Source organism: Anastrepha ludens, chromosome 2, assembly GCF_028408465.1.
Source record: "Anastrepha ludens isolate Willacy chromosome 2, idAnaLude1.1, whole genome shotgun sequence".
In the NCBI taxonomy this organism is placed as follows: Eukaryota; Metazoa; Arthropoda; class Insecta; order Diptera; family Tephritidae; genus Anastrepha; species Anastrepha ludens.
Genome location: NC_071498.1, coordinates 27,874,356 through 27,898,173, shown reverse-complemented (window position 1 = coordinate 27,898,173; position 23,818 = coordinate 27,874,356). Strand labels below are relative to the sequence as shown.

Below are 23,818 nucleotides of genomic sequence, written 5' to 3'. Positions count from 1 at the left end.
TAATAAACAAATGGTGCACGGAAAAAGGGCTCTCCATCAACCCATCCAAAACAACACTTGTACCATTTACTAGGAGAAGGAACATAAATCTCAAATGTCCGACCCTTAACAGAACAACACTTGAACTCTCGACAGAAGCGAACTATCTTGGCGTTAGTCTTGACAAAACGCTTACGTGGAACTCCCATATTGAGAGAGTTACTTCAAAAGCCACAAGGGCATTCTTTGCCTGTACAAGGCTTTTTGGTAAGACATGGGGACTAAGCCCTAGAATGACCTTCTGGACATTCACCGCAGTTGTAAAACCCATAGTCACTTATGCATCCTTAGCATGGTGGCCCAAGGTCAAGCAAAGAAAGGCGGCAAACGAATTAAGCAAACTGCATCGCCTGGTATGTGTTGGTATTACAGGGGCTATGAAAACGTGTCCCACGGATGCATTGGGTGTGCTCCTGAACATACCACCGCTTCCAATTCTAATTGAAAGGGAAGCTCGCTCGAGTGCCTTAAGACTAAAAGGTATATCCGAACTTAAAAGTGGGGATATGAAAGGACATTTAAAGATCTTAGAAGACTTCCTACATAGTCCCATTCTTCATAGGGATGATATACTATCACCCAAACCAATACTCTTCAGGAACTTCCAAGTTATAATCAATGAACGAACAGACTGGAGAACTAACTCTATCACCTTCAAACCTGGCTCCCAGCTATGGTTTACTGATGGGTCCAAATTGGAAAATGGTAGAACAGGGGCAGGAATCAATGGGCCCAAATTCAAAAAATCGATTCCGATGGGATCCTACCCAACTATATTCCAGGCAGAAATACATGCCATTGAAATATGTGTGAGAGAATGCCTTAGAAGGAAAATGAGAGGTACTCACATCTACATACTTTCAGATAGCCAAGCGGCTTTAAAAGCCCTTCTATCAACAACCATCACCTCTAAACTGGTAAACGATTGCCTAAACCTCCTAAACACGTTAGGAAACCTCAACACAGTAACACTATGTTGGATTCCGGGACATGAAGGACATGAGGGAAATGAAATGGCTGACGACCTTGCAAAACAAGGAGCAAATATGCAACTTACTGGTCCTGAGCCTTTCTGTGGACTGACAAAAGGCCACATTAATGAATTCCTTAGGAAATGGGAGGAAAGAAAACTTGCCGCACATTGGCTAAACTGTGCCGGTCAGCGTCAAGCCAAACTATTCCTAAGTCCCAACAAAGGAATATCTGACAAACTTCTCTCACTAAACAGAGTAGATCTGCGTCTTTTAACCGGATACCTTACAGGTCACTGCAGCCTGAGGTACCATCTAAACAATATTGGTCTATCCGAGACCAATGTCTGCCGCTTTTGCGAAATGGACATAGAAAGCTCAGAACATTTGCTTTGTGAATGTCCTGCGTTGGGCAGACAAAGACTTCACCACCTTGGTGGTATCGTAGTATCTCCATGCAATCTTTGGAACAACAAACCCAAAACTGTGCTAAAATTTCTAAAAAGCCTAAAACTCTAGGGTTACAAAATAGGCCTTTCACAATAGATCAGCTCTGGTCGCAGTGCGTAATGGCCTTCTAATAATAATAATAATAAATAAAACACAATTTTGTTATAACTTAGGTTGTTTGAAGGAATCGATTGGAGGGAAATTGAAAACGTGTCCGGTGTATACTTACTTCTGTTACTAACTGTATGTTAAAAAAAGAATTCTTCAACTCTATTACTAATAGAATTAATAAAGTTTTTAACTTGAATGTTGTTATTTTGTGATGAATTATGTTTTATACCAAAATTCACGAAATTTCCTTTACATTAGCCTAATATCTTTATTCATAAACCAATAGTGAGCTTCTATGAACTGGATATAAAGAAATCTAGTCTAAACAAACACTGTCGCCTCTCACTCGCCGTTCGAGTTGCTGCATGAAACATCGTGGCGAGTGAGAGTCGCCACTCGAGCGCAAAGGGTTAAGTTTTGGATATCGTGCCACATAATTGTATTAAGCAGAAGTGAACTGGGTAATATTGTCCTTGGGCATCGAGGACGACTTTTTTTATTTATTAAACTGATGTGTCTGGTCGCGATATTTTCTACAGGCATCACTTCAGAACGACTTGGTCGATTACGGTGAAGCTTGACAAATTATTAGAAACTGGCTCAACATACATACATGTGCACACACACCCTGCAAGAAATATGGACGTAAAAAATTAAAAAATTTATTTAATTTAAATTATCGAAATTGAATCAATAACCACTATGCCCACCATAGATTGTCGATGACTTTTGTGTTTGATATGGCATAGAATTAATAATCCTACGGCAGGTTTTTGTGCGAACAGTTCTTTGATTTTTTGCCGTAAAACCTCCATATTTTTGAACGTTTCGCGATTCGCATCTTTAAATCTCCCCAAAGGTTTTCAATGGGATATAGGTCGGGCGACTGGATTGGCCATTCCATAACTTTATTATTTAAAAAAAACCATTCACGTACTAACATTGAGTAGTGTTTTGGGTCATTATCTGGCATAAAAATGCACCGGTGCAGTGCTCGCTGATACTATACAAATCATTTTTCTTTTTGTCACCACGTCGTTCTTAGGAATTTTTGTGTTTAAGGACATTTGCAACCAAACTTTTGGACCGGCCAAGTGACTCAGTGATTTTTTTTTTGCTTTCGAAGATTCACAGCAAACCTTCGGTCTTCAACTGTACAATACTGCGCACGACCCATCTTTGAAAGCAATTCATATTAATTATTATATTAGTTATGAAATGAACTACCTACCTTGGCCGACCTGCTCCTCACATTTGTGATGTGGGACTTGATGTTTTCCAAAAATGCGGGGACCTACGGTTTTAAGCCAACTCCGAATCGCAGATGGTTCTGTATAAAGAGCGGCCGCCATTAAAAAAAAAAAAAATCGTCCTATCAATTGGTGTTTCGTTACTGAAGTTTCATACCTATGCACTTCCGAACGGTAGTCACATACCATTAAATCATCAGGTATCCACCGTAATAATACAGAAATTCACGCTCTTAGTGAATTTGAAGGAATCAGTTGATTTCCTGACGTTATAATTGGGTATTTGTTTTCATTTTATTGTTGGATTGTTTTTAATTTTTATGATTATTAAAGTGCGAATTTATCGTACTACGCAGTTCTCTCTTTTTTGCTAATTGCCACACACACAACCAGAAATACTCTCAGGGATGCCGCAATCTCGGCGTCTATCATTCTTGGTTCTATGCCTGTAGCAAACAGCCACTGAGCGTATTAATATTTTTCAATTACTAAAAAAGTATACGTCAATGTTACATAAGCATGCAGTACTCTCATGACTACAATTATATAAATACATATGTTGTGTATGTGTGTATAATTATTCTGCCTTTGCATATACCCAAGTACGCAGTTATACATGCAAGTACATTGAGTCGTTTCAGAGCGCACTTCTTGATTTTGCACCTGCCTTCCTTCACACTGAATGATTTTAGGGTGTTAAACCTTACAAGTTGAGCAAGTTATGCGATAGATATTCAAATACCATATAAATTTCAAAGCTATTATATGAACTTGAAATTTTAAGGTTATATTTTTTGAATCGAATCTCATACAGCCCTTCACATTTGGATCAGCTCGTGCACATTTATTTATTTCAAGGTAGTTTGTGGCTCTGGTTATAAACTTACGACTTTGGACAACAGGTGAAAAAGTGCAAGAAATGCGAACCCGTAGCAGGAAATCCACCGGTGTACTGATGTTAACGGAGTTTTCCATCTCTTTTAGCTCTCTTCCATTTTTCGAAATATAGGGCTGAAGAGCAAATAGTTATAAAATATATAAAAAATAGCTAGAAAAAAGGAGTTCTGTATTTTCTTTCTTGTTACGGTTTATTATTATTAAAATTGTATGTCGGGCTTTTTCGCACAAAAAATGGAATACAAAAAGAACTTCGTTGGCTTGTGTTTTGAGCAATGGATAGCTTCGGTTATGTTTAGAAAACAAAAATAAAAAGTTGTTAATAAAACTTATTATTTTTTTAAATTGCGTAATATTAACTGCTCCTATTTGTCAACCACTTAGCACCTTGCGAGTAAAATAACAAGCGACTTATTAGATAGGAATGTACACTGGTGGAAAAAATAATAGAAACAAGAGTTATATACGGTAAGAATTTAAAAAAAAAAATCGATTTTTTTATTTCTTAATGTACATATATTTAAGAATACACACAGAAAAATTAATATCGTTCCGGTGAATATTTTCGAAGTTCCACGCAAATTTGAAAAGGCGTTTCAGAGTGCTTGAAAGTACAAGACAAACTTTAAACGCATTTTTCTCAAAAAGGTGTTTTCAAAGGCGATGACCAACATTACTCGAAAACGGGTAAACTGATTAGTCTCAAATTTTAACACGGACTTCTTAAATATATTTTAGTAATTAATCGAAGGTTTTTTTCACCGATAAATATTTTTTATAAAAAAAAAAACAATTTAAGGCCGAAATTTTGGTCAAAAATTGATCGTTTTTTTTTCTTTTTTGAAAACCGCCGTTTTGCCAAAAAAATTTATTTTACTTATTCTTTTGATTAATTACTAGATTTGACATTACTTTAACGAAATCTATTTGGGTTTTTAAATTCAGAGGATCCAGTTCAGAGATATAGTGGTCAGCGCGAAACGTCTTTTTTGAGAACAGCTCCCGGTGATCAGCTGTAGCTCCTTTCCAAATAAATATTTTTACTAATAGTATATCTTAAAATATAGTTAAAAGAGAATATAATATGTTTTTGAATTTTTAGATCACTAAATTTAAAAGTTTTCTCTGAAAAAATTCTGGAAAGTTCGCTTTTTTTCGCCCTTATAACTTTATATAACCGCTTAATGCTGCTTATCTTGACAAATTGCTTTTATTGTCACTCCAGCTTCTAATTGTTTTTTGAACATTGAACTATGACATACGCGTGTTTTCATGGACAAAAATAGAAGCAAATCAAATTAACTTTGCAATTTTCGTTTGATATGTAAGCAAGTCATTTATTATGCATTTAAATTAAAAAAAAAAATACAATAGTAAAACTTTATACAAACAATAGCAAATACTTATCAAAATGGGCCGAGGGTACCATTCATCTGATTCGGAGCTGAAATTGATTATACAAAGAAAAGCCATGGACCAAATTGCCGGAATCATGAACTGCTCCAGCTGTCCTCGCACATGTAAAAAAAGAAACGTGAGGCAGAAAGCGGAAAACCACAGTTCGCCAACACAAATTGACCAGACGACAAATCAAAAAGGTTCCATTCAGCGCTTCAGATGCACTGAAGATGTGATAAAAAAAAAAAAGTGCAGTTAGAAGTGACAAACCCCGCGCAAAATCAGATATAGATTAAGAGAGCGAAGTTTGCCGGCGAGAAATCCAACAGAAGTACCATTACTTTCAAAAAAAGAGCATCAACCAAAGACTTTCCTTTGCGTTACGTCATTTGCATCGCGGACACTAGTTAAATATCCTATGATCACATGAAATCAAGATAAATATGTTCGGATCCAATGGAAAATGTTACGGCGGGGCCAAAAAAAAAACAGCGTTCGATCCTAAATTCACCAAAAAACAGTCAAACATGTTAGTGGATCAATAATGTTATGAGGCTGCTATTCTGCATTCGGTGAAGGTCCAATTTTTTCATTAATGGCAATATGTGTGCCGCGGGCTACATAAATATTTTAAATACAGCCATGCTTCCGTTTGCTAGGGAGGAGACGCTTATAAAGTGGGAGTTTATGCACGACAGCGGTTGTTAAGGCATGGATGAGTCAGAATAGCGTCAAGGTTTTTCAGTGGCCGTCACAGTCACCAGACCTTAACCTAAAGAACATCTATAGGGAATACTAAAAAACGGATGGAGCGCGAAGCAAGCGCGAACTTTGGAGAGAGAGAGAGGGTGTAACTTTTGCTAAGTTCGTCAATTCCATGCGTAGGAGATGCTTGGAAGTAATATAAGAGAGGAAGTATATACTATTCTGCACTATTTGTTTATTTCTATTATATTTTCCAACTACTATAAATGAATACTAACTTTTTAAGTAGTTTATGTTATTTTTTCTTCAATTTTGAATGTCTTCATAATTAACGGTTCATATAAATAGTTTTGAAAAAAATAAGAAATAAAAATAAAATGCTAAAAAATTGCCATGTTTCTATTATTTTTCCCACCAGTGTATGTGTATGTAAGTATTTGGCATCATTGAACTATTCGTGGACAGTTGGCAAATAAAAGAGTTTGTGAAGAAACTCGGTGCGTACAAGAAAAAATAAACAACACCGAATTTATGCAGAAAAAAACGGGTTAACCGCTTCGGTACGGATTTAGTTGAGAACATATTTTTTGGTTGCTTGGAGTAGTACAGTCCGGCTCACTTGATTAGAGGCAATAATTTTTATGGAAGAAAATGTTTATAAAAGAAACTTTACTGATAATTCAAGCGAAGTCTGTACTTTACTTGCATCAAAATATTATTCTATAAAAATTATTGCCTTCAATCAAGTGAACCGTAATGTATATAAAATTAATACAATTTACGTCATTTATTTCTAAAATATTGATAACTTATGCAGTATTAAAATGACTTCAGGTAATTAGAATTGCCAAACAAAAGTAAATTAATAAAAATAAAACACGTGATCCTCTCCTAGGACAAGCTGGTGCAGACTTGTTTGTCCCAGACATCAAGTATACCCTAAGGGTTAAATAACTATTTGCGAGTGTGCATAAAGACTATCCACAAAAGGTAAAATTCGTATGTATATGTACGTGGAAGAACTAGGAGACAATTTTTGGGCGCTAGTGTAACTGCTGAGTTGAAAAATTATGCGTTAAAACTTTGTTTCACTGAAGAACATAGTTAACTAGTACAGAAAAACTGATTCTAGTCTAAACTAGTTGCTTACGAGTTAAGGGGTCCCGGTGGTCTAGAGCTCGAAAATTTAGGGTATTTTCAGGAATTTTTTACAATAAAAAAAAATTAATAACGATATTTAAATTATTTAGGCCTTTTATTTAATATCTTTTACATACAAAAATGGAAAAAAAAATTTAATATTAATTTTGGACCTAGACGGTGTTGACCATTTTGGCTCTACTGTTAATTTGAAAAACCAAAAAAATTATTAATCTACTACCGCACCCGTACTAGAATAAAGAAATTAAAAAAATTGACAAAATGGCGCAGTTTTGAATTTGACACTCTAAAAATCGAGTATTTTTTTAGTTGTTCAATCAAAAAATACGAAATAGTTGAAATTCGATTCGGTTGAATAGTTTTTTTTTTTTGTTTTGACAACACCAGTCCAAAGAAAATCGTTTCGAGATAAATGAGTTTAAAGTTTGACGCACAGGAGCGCGCGGACCGCTCTATGCCTAGTTAATGGGCTGTAGAAGCTATATTATTGGGAATTTCCGCAAGAAAATTTCTCAGTATATTCTCAAGATATTACACTTTTGAAATATCTAAAAAATAAATAATCGATTTGTTTAAATTTCTAGACCATTGCCTCCCCCAAGTTGTTTTCAACGAAATCGCTTAGAGAGCCGACCCTACGTATAACCAAAATAATACTCAGAACCTCTCACATTTTTTGCAGTTATTATTATGAAAATTCGCTTATTAAAGGTTTCGCACAATTATTTTATTATATTTATTTTGGCGAAATTATTTTATAAGTTTCAACAAGTTGTTGCGGCGTTGGGTGCTCCATAATAACATTCCATTGACCACTGTCTGCGAATGTTAAATAGCACTTGCCAAATGTCATACACACCAAATTGTTGGCTAAACAAAATCGACATGTAACATAAAACGCACTCCGCGCCATGTGCTTTGCTTGCTTTAAGGCAAATCGTATGTAACCTTCTGCATGTTTAACATGTTAAATTTTTCAGTCCACAACAAGTATGCGTATATGTACATATGTATGTATGTATGTACATATGCATGTATAACATTTCTCCTTGCTAATATCTCCTTGCTTGCTTTAAGGTAAATCGTATGCAGCCGTAGCAAGTGTGTGTGCATGCATATACATACATATGTACACACACATGTACCCCATTTCTCCCTGCTAATGCCCATTCCTAAAGGTCTAGTAATCTTATTCATATTAAGTGAAAAAAGTATATTGTTTCCTTTAATACAATATGAGCTCTTAAATTTGTGTGTACCTTTGCAAGTACCCTATACCTGTTTGTAATCAACAGGTAAGAAAACGAGGTGCGGTGAATTGCTGCTTCCAAAATATTTGAAATTTTTCACATCTAAACCACTTCAAGTATTCTCTCATTCTCTCACAAACACTTATAGACCCATATACTATACGTAGCCATGCAATACCAATGATAGTATAACCGAAAAACTCACCACAAGTCAAAACCAATACACTCATTGTAACATACAACATAACTCTATACCAGCACATATTCTCAACAAAGGTATGTAGTAATAAAACAAGTACTGATCTGTGACTCCAGATACGAACGAAGGCGAAGACGAAGACGAAAACGAAGAGAAAAATACCACGTAGTCGGTACTTTGGTCATGGTCGGCAATGGTTACCTACATTATTCTCAAGTATACTATCGTAGAGTGAACAACGTTTACGCAATTAACGGGTTTTGCGCTTCTTCGTTTAATCGTCGGATTTTTTCGTTTCATTACATTCATGCACAAATACACACACAGTATACTTTAGTATGTTGTCTGGATAAACTGCGAATTTCATGGCATTCCGTTGTGATCCATTGAATTCAGTATTTTCATACATTCGGATCGTCGCATTTTTGAAAACTATTCGCTTATTTTCACTTTGCGGATTAAAATCGAAAAAAAAACATCTAACGATCAGCCGAATTGACGTTATTAAAATATTACAATATTAAAAACATAAAAAAATAACAAAAAAACGACGATTTTGTTTTACAACACCGATTGCAGCTTCTTTGTGTATCCGTGCAAGTAGTGCATACATACATACGTACATACATACATACATACATACATACATACGTACATATGTATTGTTGTGCGTACTTGTCTACATTGGTATTTGCAGAAAAGAGGAAATTCTTGAACTCCGCCATATTTATTTTGCCACGACAATAAAAAACAAGATATTACACTTACCACATATCCGCACCACGAAAGCATGACAAAGCTTTAAATATATGTACATACACATATAGGCATACATATGTAAGCAAAGAATCAATGGGCGCACGACGCTTCAGTGTGGAAGTCAGTAGTTCTACAGTCAAATTCCATTAGCCAGAATACTTGAGCTGCATTCTTTTAACCTTTAAATTTCAAGTGCCAAAAATAAAGAGATCAACAGCAATAATAAAACCAATTTGTGTATACGTGTGCGTGTATATTTTGAAAAAGTGTAAATATAATATAAGAATCTGGATCTACAACAAAGTAGTACTGTAGGGTGTATGCAATGTTCAGTGTTGCGGGTATGCTTATTAATAAGTACGGAAATTAACAGTTTTACACGTACACAAGTATCTTTGCATACATATTGACAAAGGTGTGTGTGTGTAAATGAGAAGAAAAATTAAGAATGAATATCTTGCATGATCGCAATTGTTGTAAATAGTTTTATATGATTGTGTTTAAAAATAATTTGGTGAAAATATGTAAAACAAACGAATTGAAGTTTAAGATGGAATAAAATAGCTGGATTCAAGAACCACTTAGAAACCCATCAAAACCAGAAAATCAACTTTGTTAACGGCTTTGCTTGACAAAACTTCGGTATACTCAATTCACTTGTGCCTCATATGTGTATGTGCATGCATAAATTTTGCTGCCACTAATCTCTCTGCCTTACATGCGTACTCATAAAAGCTTTCTTTTTATGCCTATTGCCTTTCGTCAAGTGTCACTTGAAACTGTGCTTGAAACTGTGACTAAAAGTATATTTAATCCCACTAAATAATTAGGCAGCTAACTTTTTTCCGCGCATACAAATATTTTAGCACACAAAAAAATGGGTGACTCTACGCCTATATGTCGGTGTCGCGTACTTTATTTGGGCAGTGCTGTGCCGCGCCAGAGCAAGGATGGGCTACAAGGTATTCAAGAGCCATTACGCAGTCTTTATCCTTCGGAAGGTGCAATCGGCGCTAAAGGCATTGATTCATGGTTAAGTGTTTGGTCAAATGGAATTCTACTTGAAAACGTTGATGAGAATTTAAAACAAATTACGCGATTTTTCCCCATTGAATCACTGCACTATTGCGCAGCTGTACGTCAAGTTCTAATACCAGAACGCGGAAATTCTAAGACCGAACCGAAATTTCTACCACTTGACTCACCGTTCGCTCGAATGCCCCGCGCACACCATCCACCCATATTTGCCGCTATACTACGCCGTACGACTGGCATCAAAGTGCTTGAGTGTCACGTGTTTATTTGTAAACGGGAAGCTGCCGCAAATGCTCTAGTCAGATGTTGTTTTCACGCATATGCCGACAATTCGTATGCCCGTCAATTGGAGACAGGCAGTTCTGGTGGCGGTGCTGGCAGCAGTGCCTATGGCACACTCAAAAGTGCTGTTGGTAGCAAATCAAATGGAGACCTAACTGGCATCGGCTTGTCCAATGGTAATCATCATCATATAGGCGCCTCCTCAAGCCAAGGTGGGTGGCGTTCACGCGCCGGTAGTACAACCACCCTGAACAGTGTTGGGAGGCAATCCAATGGCCATACTTTTAATGGCACCAGTGGCATCAGCCTGAATGGTGGAGGAAGCAATAGTAGCGCCGCTGAAGGGTACACATCTGTGAAGAATTGTAAGTTATAAACATTTTGATAATTAGAAATAAGCTATATTATTATGTGCTTGCTGCTGTTGTAATACATGTTATGTGCCAGTAGGAAGTTTGTTGCCTAAATCTTTCGAATAGAATATGAAACTAAACACTTCAAGTGTGCGTAAGACCTGCAGTGGCTCAAACTTATTCAAATTTGCAAGTATTTTTTCTTCAAATTGTAAGTCAAATAATTGTTTATTATTTTTTAGAAATTCACTGAACATCAATTTTAAGGGCCGAACCGGAACAAATATGTTCAAGAAAAAATTACGGAACGAAGAAGAATTAGGTCTATGAGTTCAGCCACAAAATTTCATTGCGGTTCGCCTTCGCCTAAAAGAAGCACAGTCGAATTTTTCTTAAAATTGTTTTGTTTTCTTCAAAAATGGTTGTTGTTGTTGCGGTAGCAGTGTAAATATGCCAGGTACGGCGAATGTTGCTGGGCTAGCCGTCCTTTTTTTTTTTGTTTTTTTGTTTTTTTTTCCTTGTTCACTCCACTCGGGAGCATAGGGCCTCGATAAGACAAGTCTTACGTTGGTTTCGTTAATCTATTTTGCTTTCTGATAGGGTAGATGATTAGCCTGTCGCTGTAGTAGTAGCAGTCCTTAGCCGCACATAAATCCGGCTCGTTCCGGTAACGTAGAACCGACTATCGATATGGTATGAAATGGTATCAACTTTTAGTTTTTACTCAAAGCAAGCGGCGTGTGAAACCAGTCAACAGTTTCTGTTTATTGTCGAGTAGTGTGTTGGGGGCATTTTCGTGTTTGATAGGCCGTTTGATGCTCGCTTGAGGCAAAACTATTTTTTTCTTTTTTTGGCGGTCTCGTTGCAGTTTGATCAAGTTTTCATTACCGTTTTCATCACTTCCGTATAATTTTGGTCTTATTTTTTTAGGTGAAAGATTAAAAACTTCGAATTTAGAATCATCTAAAGGAAATTTGTAGAACATTTTTGAAGGTTCATTTTTCAAGAATCGCATCCATGGTATTTGCAGCCACGAGACAGATTCGCCCGCAATATTTTTTAACTCTTCTTTTTGTTGACTCTTCTAGTGATTTTGTTGAAATAAAATCCGACTGCTATATTCGTTTTATCGAAAATTGATTTCTTCTTCCACACTTTTCTATCGATTCATAATGATGTCGTCTCTGTTATTATTTGACTATATAATTTTTTAAAATTTTTTACTCAGACCTCTATCATAATTAACACTAAATGAATTCCACACCCACCATCTAATATTTTATTTTTGACGATATCATTGAAAATAACTGATTAGCTATTTTTTCACTTTTTAATTTTGGCGTAGACTACTTTCATAATTATGGAACATATCTATTAGCGAAAAGCCAACCTTACTGAAGGAAATAAAAAAAAAGTTTTTTTAAATGTAGAATTAGTTTTCGTATGAAGCTTTTGAACAAGAAACTTGCGGCCAAAAAAAAATGTATGCTTTAAAAACTTGTAAAGACTTTTATTGGGCCTTCTTGTGGCAAAGATCATTTATGGGTTAAGTTAGTGTAAACAAGCTTTTGACAAATTTGCTTTGACTAAATAAGTCCGCCTTCAATACTTAACGCAAATTATGTCAATCACGTTGGTATAACATTGAATCTCTGAATAGAGTTTATTGAAGTGAAATAATGTCGGTTCGTTTTAACATTTTTATAAAATTTAAAAAAAAATTTCCTTTTTTTAGGACCAAATAAATATACCTTTTGGAGCGAAATTTTCTGATTTTTATTTTATTTTTTGTTTTAAAGTTTTGTGAAAGACTTTTTAATCATTCCTGAAAACGAAAATTTTTTTGAATTCAAAAAAAAAATTTGATTTTTTGATTTCCTTTGAATCAAAGTTTTCTGGCAAGTTTTTATTTTTTTTGTTCAAAATTTTTGTGAAACATATTTTTAAGAATTTCTGAGAAAGAATTTGAAACAAAAATTTCCGAAAGCGGTTATTTTTGATTTTTTTTTCAAAATTTTTGTGAAATATTTTTTTAGTAATTTCTGGGAAAGAAATAATTTTTTTAAATATATTTTATCCTCAAAAATTAAAAAAAAATTACCAAAGTGATATATTTTCGGTTCGTTTTAAAATTTTTATAAATATTTTTTTTGTAATTAGAAATTTTTTTTATATTTTTTTTTATTTTATTTTTTTTTATTGAAATGTTATACATTTTTATTTACATTCCATAAAGATTGTTGTCGATGTTGGTCTTTGCAGTACATCCCCATAATTGAAGACCATAGGTCCACACCGGCTTTAGCACTTGGTTGTAAATGAGGAGTTTATTTTGAGTTGATAGCTCAGAGTTTCTGCCAATTAGCCATTGGAGTTTTTGCGTCTTTAGATTCAGCTCAGCAGCTTTGATTTTCACGTGCTCTTTCCACTTGAGCTTTACATCTAAAGTCATGCCTAGATACTTTGCACTATTAGCATTTGGCACTATTGCTGACAAAATATGAACTGGTTTGTAGATAAATTTTTTTATTAGTAAAATCCACGTGAACTGATTTGGTTTCATTTAGCTTTATGTTCCAATTTTCAGTCCATGTGACTACTTCGTCAATGGACTTCTGCAGTTTCTGGATGGTTTTTTTTTAGTAATTTCTGAAAAACAAGAGATTTTTTAAAAGGAAAATTTTATACTAAAAACTAAAAATTATAAAAGTGAGAAGAAGAGCCTAAGATATTTCACTTGAAAATACTCCATTTCAAAACTTTCAACGTGGAATGAATCTCAAAACCATTAAATTGTTTTTATGAATTTTTTTTTAGTAATTTCTGATAAAAAAGAGATGTTTTAAAAAGAATATTTTATCCCAAAAAATTAAAAAAAAAATTATCAAAGTGAGATATTTCCGCTAATATAAAATATACCTTTTGAAACAAAATTTTCTGAATTTGTTTTGTTCAAAATTTTTGGAAATTTTGTTTTCTGGAAATTTTTTAATTTTTTTGTTCAAAATTTTTGTGCAAAAAATTGCTTTAGACATTTCTAAAAAGCAAACGTTTTTTTATAATATATGTAGATATGTTTTGTTCTGAAAAATTAAAAAAAAAATTGTAAAAATAAAAAAAAATATTTTTATTATTTTGTTCAGATTTTTGTGAAAATTTTTTTTTAGTAATTTCTGGAAAACCAAAGATTTTTTAAAAGCATTAAAAAACTTATAAAAATGGTAAGAAGAGCCGAAGATATTTCACTTGAAAATACTCCATTCCAAAACTTTCGACGTGGAATAAATCTCAAAACTATTAAATTGTTTTCAGATTTTTTTCAGCTTACTCCTAATTATTATTCAAGTCTACAAATAAATTAATTTTCACAAAAAACTACACCAATGTCAAAAATACTTGGATCACTTGATATGGAATCACTCTTATTCCTTCCAAGAAATGTTAATGATTTTATAAGTATAAGAAATGTTTAGAATACGACTCTCAAGAGATTTGAGATTTATGAGCAATGAGCGAAAAACAGATAATCGACAAATTATTGAAATTTAACGAGCGAAAAGCGAATTTGAGAAACATTTTTGAACACGTTCAATCCTATTGGTGGCAAGTTGCTTGGTCGATCTTCGTATAAAAGGAGTATATTCAAGGTGTGTCCTCATAAATGACGTGAAGAGAAGTTTAAAGGTATTACGTCTTACAAAAACAGAGTGGGACGTCGACATTATACAATTGCACTGCTTATTAAATTTTTTTTGTTTTTCAAAAATTACTACTTACTCTTTATGACACAATTTTATAAACCGTAACTTGAGGGCAAAATTTTGAAGTTTTTTTAGTAAGTCATTTAAGAGCTTTTACTTATCTATACTAATATTATAAAGAGGAAAACTTTGTTTGTTTGTTTGTTTGTTTGTTTGTTTGTTTGTTTGTAACGAATAGGCTCAAAAACTACTGGACCGATTTTAAAAAATCTTTCACCATTCGAAAACTACATTATCCAAGAGTAACATGGATTACATTTTATTTTGGAAAAAATAGGGTTCCGTAAGATATTTGGATTTTTCGGACACAAACTGAAAAAAATCTTATATATAAAATAAAGTCAACTTTTTGTGTGTGTTCGCTAACCGGCCGTGTCTGCACCGAATTAAACCAAACTTACACACATTGTTAAGAAGGTATTGAAGATGGTTTCCGTATAGTTTGGATACCTTTTGGTGGATAGGGCTCGAGATATAGGTCAAAACGTGGACCCGGGTAATCTTCGGATGTGTATATACAATATGGGTATCAAATGGAAGCTGTTGGTGAATGCTTTAGTCCAGAGTATTTTTTATGCCGCTCCGTGACTAGGGTCTCGATATAGAGACCAAAACGTAGACCCTAGAATGTGTTTGTACAATATGGATATCAAATTGAAGCTGTTGGTGAATGCTTTAGTACAGAGTATTTTTCATGCCGCTCCGTGACTGGGGTCTCGAGATATAGGTCAAAACGTGGACCCGGGTAACCTTTGGTTGTGTATGTACAATATGGGTATCAAATGAAAGCTGTTGATAAGTGCTTTAATACGGGGTAATTTTCATACCTATTGATGTCTAGGGTCTCGAAATATATGCCAAAACGTGGACCCGCCGTGTCTTTGCTCCGAATTAAACCAAACTTACGCACATTGTTAAGTAAGTATTGAAAATGGGTTTCGTAAAGTTTGGTTGTAATTCGGAACTCCGGCAACGGGTACAGCGTTCTTTTGAACCAGCCATAATGTCGCTTACTTTTTTAACGCTTGGGGCGGAACTGAACTGTCAAATTGACAGTGTGAGTTACAATGTGTCAATATTTCTTTCTGATTTGGACGCCATAAGGAGAAGACGTAAGTGCAAAGTGTAAACATTTTTTGTGAATTTTTTTGGAGTGGATTTTGGAACAGTGAATAATTTCTTACGAGATTTGAGAATTGAATGTGAAATCCGAATGTTCAAATGAAATTATGTGTTTTTTTTTGAAAAATATAAATGGATAATGGTTATAAAAGCTCCAATGCTTAATAAAACATATAAATTGAAACGAAAAATTCATGGATGATCAGGAAAAAAGACGATTGTTTATTCATATGCGTTGATTTGAAATTTAAAAACAATCTTCTTTTTTCCTGATTTTCAATTTATATTTTATATTTACTCAAAAACAAATAGAAAAACAAAAAAATATTGTGTATGCCAAAGCGCTTGAATAAAGAAATAAATAATATGAAAACCATATATTTTCTGTTCTAAACCATATCTATTCTATTTTAGTGTGCCCAGCGAAGGGGGCCGGGTTTGCTAGTATTTTAATAAATTCGCAACTTCAGGCACACAAAGTCGAAATTGTATCAATCCGAAAGTTAATAACATCCAAAGGGGCTTTAATTAGCGAAAATTCCTTTGAATTGTTTGCCTAAAGTGAAAATTTTACGAAAGAAAATCAGCGATTTGCAAACCCGTTGCCTGCACTCATCGCTTACCGGAAGTAAACTAAGTAGTCACGCTTGTGTGGTTGATGGGGAAATGAAAAAGGAGGTGTGAATTTTGATTGGCAAGCAGTTTTCGTAGTCTATTTCGCGCTTATCAAAGCCCACATTTTCTGTTGGAAAAAATTGCCAAATTGGAATTATCTATCTGCTCCTCCATTAAGTGTGGCTAGTGAGCAATTCTTCAGTGTTGCAGGTCAGCTTAATATCGATTGGTGTTACCGTTGGCAATGTGAAAATACCGATGAGCTATTGTTTTAACATTAAAATATAAATTTTTTTTTTAATTATTTTTAATTAATTACTGCATGCACGCATAAAAACATAGTATACAAACCAGTATCAAAATAAAGTGTGCACCATATTTTGATTAAGTTATTATTTTTTTATAAAAATATAGTTTATACTTCTGCAATAAACATATAAAGCCAAGTTTTACAAAATATGTAAACATTTGGCAAATTTTTATAAAAATTTCAAACTTTCTAATCAAAATTTTTAGATGAATTTCGGGTATGAAGTTCTATAGATCATTGACTTTTGGTGAATAAAGTACAAATTTCAAGTCGATCAAAATTCACACTGATTTTTGCCAATTTTTTTCGGGCGTGATCTTGTGCATTTTCTCCATTTAACGCCTATTGCACTTTTTTTATATGGAAACATCCAACGCCGTCAACAGAAAAGAACTTCAAAAATCAACGTGATTTTTGAACCACTTAAGACTTGCACTTTATTATACCAAAACTCAACGATCTATCAAACTGCATACCTGAAACTTCTCTAAAAATTCTTACTAAAAAGTTTTAAATTTCGATGAAAATTTTACGAATTTTTACAAAATTCATACAAAGTTCGAAAGTTTGCTTTATATGGTTCTTGTTGTAGTGTGCAATATATTTTTATAAAGAAAAGAATTGAAATTACAAAATAAATAAATAAATGGTCATAACATAATATTTTCTCTCACCTTTGCACAGTTTATAAAACCAAGCGATGAATTCTTTAGGCGGTTACACCCGACATTTTTCTTCAAAATTTTTTCCATATGTGGATTTAAAGCCTATCCGTTTAGTAAATGCGAACGTACACATCAGCGTTTGGCTGCTGAAATGAGTGATTGTACAAACCTTTTTGAAAAATCTCCGCTCAACAAAAAAAAATCCCACTTTTCGCTAACGCTTATTAAAATGTTTGCCAATAAAATTCACTAAAATTTGTATCTAATAATAGCTGAGCTCGATAGCCAAATTAGCCATCGCCAGCCATCCATCCAAATCAAGGGCGTAAGTGAAAATTCTCTACTAAAAAAAAAATGCAAAATTTGCCATCAAAAAGGAAAAATAACGAACGCAAAATTTACCATCAAAAACCGGTACAAGAAGCGATATCAGCAGAGATTTTTTAAAAATGTTTGTTTTGTCGAAAAAGTACCATAAACATAAATTATAAATTCTGGTTTGTTTTTGATAAATTTTCCATTTTATCGTTTCTGTCTATAAACTGCAAATTTCAAACTGGCTCAAGGGCAGAAGTGCACAAAATATGAAGTTTCATGAAAGATAATTTTTTTTGTTTAAAAAAAGTTCAGTCATATGCTTACAGATAATTTTTTTTATAATTTTTGTTAGCTAACATTTCTCCTGTCAAAATGAATTTATATTCTTTATACTTCGCTAAGTTCTGCTGATAAAAGTATACAATAGCCCCCGGAGATGTTACTGTTTTGAAGTTATTGTCGAATACCTACGAAAAAAAACATAATACAATAAATTATTTCATTAAACAAAACCTGCGTAATAGAGCGAAAAATGCAAAAAAATATATATAAAATTCAAATTAGTGCTGATTTTTAATTTATCCTAAGTGTAAATTTAGTTATAATTATATAAAACACGGCAGGTTCGATGTGCAGAAAATTGACTACGAATATAACAAATTTAATTTGTTGAATACAACATTTTTATGGGACAATATTCCGTATTCCAAATAGTGTGTGTTAAAAATCCATATTGTAAAATCCTACTTGAAACATTTTTTTATTCTGAGGTCACGTTTTTTCGAAATTCTACCTTGCAAAATTCTATATTAAAAATTCTGGGAGTCCTACGTCATATTTCTTCTCATTATCCCTACGATTCCCCGAATTTTTAGTACAGAAGATTAAATTAAGGTAAAAACAATTAAAACAACTAGTGATGATTTCAGAGACGATTCAACTCGCTAAAAATTTGATCGTACGAGTATATTAATTTCGCTTGATCTTACGTCATACACCTTTGTTACAAAAAAAATATGCCATATGTGCATATCGACATCCAAACATTGACACACCTCGTATCTGTCTCGATTGTCTTCCATTAGCACCGCATAATAGCAGTGCAAAATATGTGACAGTGTTTTGACTTCAACAATGTTTCAACTTATACAATGCGGCCAATTGCAGGAGCACATAAGTATGCACATACACTCGTACATATGTCTGAACATCCACATATTATTGTTGAATTGCCAATTGTTTTCACTTCCTTTTGAGTTTTTGAAAAAAACTAGAGAACGACCGAACATCGACTTTTAAGGCTGAACCGAATCGGACTTCACCCAATTTCGACACTACCGAAACCGAAGCTGACATTTTCAAAGGTCAAAGCACTAAACAACCAATGACTTTTCAAAAATCCATATTTTTACTAATAAGAAAGCGGAAAAGGTGCATAAGATTCGATTATGAAACTAAAATAAATTTCAACTCATAACAAATAAAGGGTCTTTCAAAAATGCCGCCTAGATATCAGTAGCGAATGAATGGATTTGTCAATAAACAAAATTTCCGCATCTGGGGAGAAGAAAACTCTCACGTAATTTTCGGAAAGGCTATTCCCGATAGGCACACTAAGGAACCTCTAGCGCCTAGCCGCCAGACCCAGGCATTTGCAAATAAAGTGTTCAACAGTCTCTTTCTCTGCCGAATCCCCACAAATTCTGCAATGGGGGTTGTATGGAAGTCCAAGCTTCTTGAGTTCCGATCACCCAGTGACCAGTGACCACTGTCATTAGTTAGGAAATTGAATGGCGTGTGATCCTCAGCTTCTGCTTCTGCCATACTGAGAACAAAGTGTTTTTGAGATAGCGCGATAGCGATTAAACAGAACTTCACCTGTCCTGCGCTTTTCTAAGAAATTGTGCAGCTTCCCTTTAACAAACGTCTGAGATGGGGACAACTGAAACCGGTTCTGTGGACCCTTTTCCTGACAAGCTCATCGGCAATTTCACTTTCATCTATGTTATTATGCCCTGGAATCCAGATAAGAGAGATGTTTCCTGCACATTGGAGATGTTTGATCTCCTTTTTACAGGAGTTGAATAGAAGAAAGCTGCAACAGAGCCTTAATCGCAGCTTGACTATAGGAAGAGAGCCTCCCGACTAGAATTACAGTGAGGCATGCCGAAGAATCAGTTAGGCCCGAATTAGGCAGGCCTAACTGAGACACGCCTCACTATTACCTTACCAGGCCCACGCTAGGCAAGGCAAAGATTGGCATGTCAGAACAATACCAAATTTGGTTGTGGTCACGAAAATCTGTGGCAGTGTCTCACTTAGGCATAAATTGGAATCCCTAACTGATTTGTAGAAGGGCATCCGGAGTATTACCGAAGTTCGGTTTTTCGAACCTGCGCCTAATGAGGCAGATGAAGTCCCGGTACCTTTCGGGACTTGGGCCTAGTTTGGCTGCCTTATGAGGCGGAAATTTGGAATGCGGTCTGCCTTATTTGCGCCTAATCACCGCCTTACCAAAATTTCTAGTCGGGCTTATTGTGAATATAAATAGTGAAATCTGAAAGAATCTAAATTTTTACAGGTTTTATTTTAAAACAACATCTGGGCCAAAATAAATTTGATTGCATTCCAAAAGGAATTTTATAGGGTGTTCATAATTTATTTCATATTTTTTCAAGAATTTTTTCCCAAAAGTACGTTGTAATGTAGAAATTAGGAATTTAGAATAGAATTCATTAAACTTTTTTTTTTTATGAGGAGGAAGCATCGAAAACCTGTAGCCTGTGAGGCTTTAACCCGACCTAAACCTCCTACTGTCAATGTACCGATCCCCTCCCAGCACTACCGTGAAGTAAATCATCGGCAGGCGGTTGAGCACTAGGCTCTCCAGGTCATTTACAATTCCCATGCAGCCCGTCAAAAGTTGCATGCACTTTAATCTTGCCACAGCTTTGTCCCAAGGAAGCCACCCCAGTTGGGTGAACATAAAGGCGGCTCACGTATTCTGAAGCTCGGTACGTATTTCTGGTAGCAACCATGGCCTGTCAGGAATTGTGTTAGCTGGAAGTTAAGCCCCATAGCTTCGACGTAACCATCTTCCAATGTTTGCGATTAGTGTATAGTTGCACCTTCTTTTTGTCGAGTTTTTCCAACGCTTCTGCCATTTTAGTGAGGATGCAGCCTTCTCTTTATCTATAATCCCTGCAGGGATGATATGCCAGTGGGATCGTAGTATTTTTGCGCCTACACCCTCACTCGTTTTTCCGCCAATATATCGAAGCAATCGCCAATGCAGCTTTGTCCGAGGTGATTTTGTAAGCGCTTATCACCCTCAGTGCTCAAAAATGATCTTCTATACGCTTTTATCTTCAAGGATTTTGCCCAACTGGAGCGGCATACAGCAGAGTTGATGTGTAATGCTAATTAATAGCCCGCGTCGGCCCGTTCGGTACCGTACATTCTTGACGCTTTCTGGGTTATACATACATATATTCCGTGGCCCAAAACTGAGTCGGTCGTCAATTATTACACCCAAATATTTTATCTGAGGTGACGATTTAGCTGCATGTTTGCCCGTGTGTTGTATGTGTAGATTTGTACATATAAACAACAAAAAAAGCAATACATTCCATTTAACTTTAATATTGGACTTTATTAAGTCTGTATGTTTGTACGAAGTAATAAGTATTTTTCGCAGCTTACTGGCTTGACAAAGCACCTGCTGAATAAGCAGTTGTCAAATGTACTTAGAAATAAGTGATAAGTAAACTCCAATTAATTTACATACATAAATAGCAATCAGTTCTGTTTTAAAAAAGACTGACATAAGTAAAAGTCGCTAATTCAGATTAAATTAGTTTATTTCGTTAAGACCACCGAAACAACACAAAAACAAAATTACATTGTACATCATAGTTAAAAAAAGGAAAATTAATGCTGGCCGCAAAGTTTCGTAGCTGTAATTTTTTTCGTACTAAAAAATTCAACAAATTACATTTTCGTCTTGCAAAACAGAGCAGATTATGTAAATCAAAATTAAATTTTTTCACTTAGCTTTTTTATATTTTTCGTACGAATATCCGTAACTATAGAAAAAATTCTTTCGACAGGTGGCAGAGTTGAAACAAACCTAGCTAATTTTGATATAGTAAAAAAAGCAAAATTGTCACTAAAATGTTTAATTTTGTTCTAATAATGAATGAATGAAATAAATTCTACAGCGTCCATCATTAAAGGATTATCCTTTTCATCGCACCTAACATTGCGCTCAAAAGTTGTCCACTCTTATAGAAGAGCGAAAACATGATTTTGTCAAACCAAACAAAAATAAAAGGCCGCATTCAAAGTCTAACGTTTGAACACATTTTAGTTAAAACCGAATTCTAACTTAAAATAAATTTTTAAAATTTCATTTACTCATTCATTTATTCAATCATAGACCTGTTAAAACTAGTTTCTAGCTAAAATGAGAGCTAACAGAGCTCTTCATATGAAAAGCAAAAATTTACTCGGCACTGTGAAGAAATTTGAGTAGTTTAATCAGTGTACCCTGTGTCAGGTGTATATTTGCGGAAGTATGTGTCGGTATGTGTGAATGCGTGTGTACGGGTTGTTTGCTGTCGTTTTTGTTAGGCACTTCGCAAAAACTCGTTAAATACTTTAATTATGAATCATTTAAAATCACTTGTATTTATTTTTGTTTAATAAGATCATGCCAATTATAGTACTTTTCATTTTTCACAACTTTGACTACAAAACAACTACTTAGAGCTTTATTTTACCATATTAAAGTCATATTTTCCTCAATTTAAAATTAAAATTCTGTTTTTTGATAAAATGCATTTTAAGTTGATCATGGCGGCGTTAGAATAGTCTTTATTATAAAACACAATTCTTATCGTTAAAACTTTTTTTTAGTTTCTCTATGACTACGCGCCAAAAGCTTTCGATTTTATTTTTTAACTTACCTCACAAATCAGCAATCAAGCTTCAGTTGAAGAAGTATTTCACACCCTCTGGAATATAACAGTTTCTAAGCAACAAATGACTATTCCAAAGTATAAACAAATATGTCAGTTGATTATGCGGAAGTGTAACTAATGGTTTCTCCATTGACTGAATATCCATTGACTGAATTACTGTACTTAAAGAATTCGTTATAACTTGGAATTAAACGATCTTACTCAGAACGAGACAGCTGTGCGATTTGTTAAAGCGCAACAATAAGTAGCTAAGCCACGTTACCCGTATGCCTGCTGACTGTACCGTGAAGAAATCCATAACAGGGAAGCCAATGTGCGTGAAAGCCAGAGGCAGACTGAGGAACTGATGGGTAGTCGCAGTGAAAAACGATCTCAAAGATTTGGGGATTCGTAATTACGAAGCAAAAGTTCAAGATCGCCCGCTTTGGAGGTGAATTGTGATGGAAGCTTTGATGAACCCCACCATTGTAACGCCATGAATGATGATGGGTATGATCGGAAGATTTATAATTTTTGCAAATGGTCGCAATCATAATTGACACTTTTGAATCAAACAAATAAAAAAAATGCTAAAGAAGTTATTCAAAAACAAAATTGCATGATTAATTTTGCACCACCTTATAAAACACAGCTAATATTGGTTAGGAAGTGTTTTGAAATTCGACAAATGAGGTCTAGAACACTCCGCATCTCTTTCTCGGTAGTTCCGAACCTGCACAAAATTCCAATAATTTTATATGTGAGGGAAAACCTGTCTTGGTGAAGCATTGGTCACATAACGGTTGTATGTAACACCATAAAGGAATCGAGATAGACATAGCTTTATGTGTATGAATATACCAAAATGCTCATGATGAGAGCAGTCGATATAAACATGTATTTTTGTCCGTGCGCTCAAACCGCGTTGATAAAAGCCATGCCCAATTTTTATTTATTTTTATTCTTATTATTTCTTATGGTTCCAACGAAGAACAAAGGGCCACATCAAATTCCTTTCATTCATATCTGTTCTGCGCCAGTCTCATACCCTTATTCAAGGTTAAATTTGCGGTTCAGGGTTAATTCCAAATCCAACAATCGTCTCCTCGTCTACGGCTGCCTTGGGTATTCCACTCAATAGGGGCTCCTGTTAAGTCATCACATTGTCTATGAATGACGTCGCCATTTCAAACCAATTTTCTTCTA

At 34.6% G+C, this 23,818-nt stretch overlaps 1 protein-coding gene across 3 annotated transcripts in view; it reads left to right on the top strand.

Annotated features, from left to right (window-relative positions):
* Positions 1 to 8,439: 8,439 nt before the first annotated feature.
* Positions 8,440 to 23,818, top strand: part of LOC128866873 (uncharacterized) — a 31,702-nt gene continuing 16,323 nt past the window's right edge. Inside the window, exons 1-2 of one of the 3 annotated variants that reach the window (XM_054107926.1) lie at positions 8,440 to 8,767; positions 10,021 to 10,872. In XM_054107926.1, the coding sequence (XP_053963901.1) occupies positions 10,068 to 10,872 (805 nt within the window). In that variant the 5' untranslated portion in view covers positions 8,440 to 8,767; positions 10,021 to 10,067. Of the gene's footprint in view, positions 10,873 to 23,818 lie in introns of all 3 variants that reach the window. The other 2 variants (XM_054107918.1, XM_054107911.1) reach the window with 2 other exon arrangements.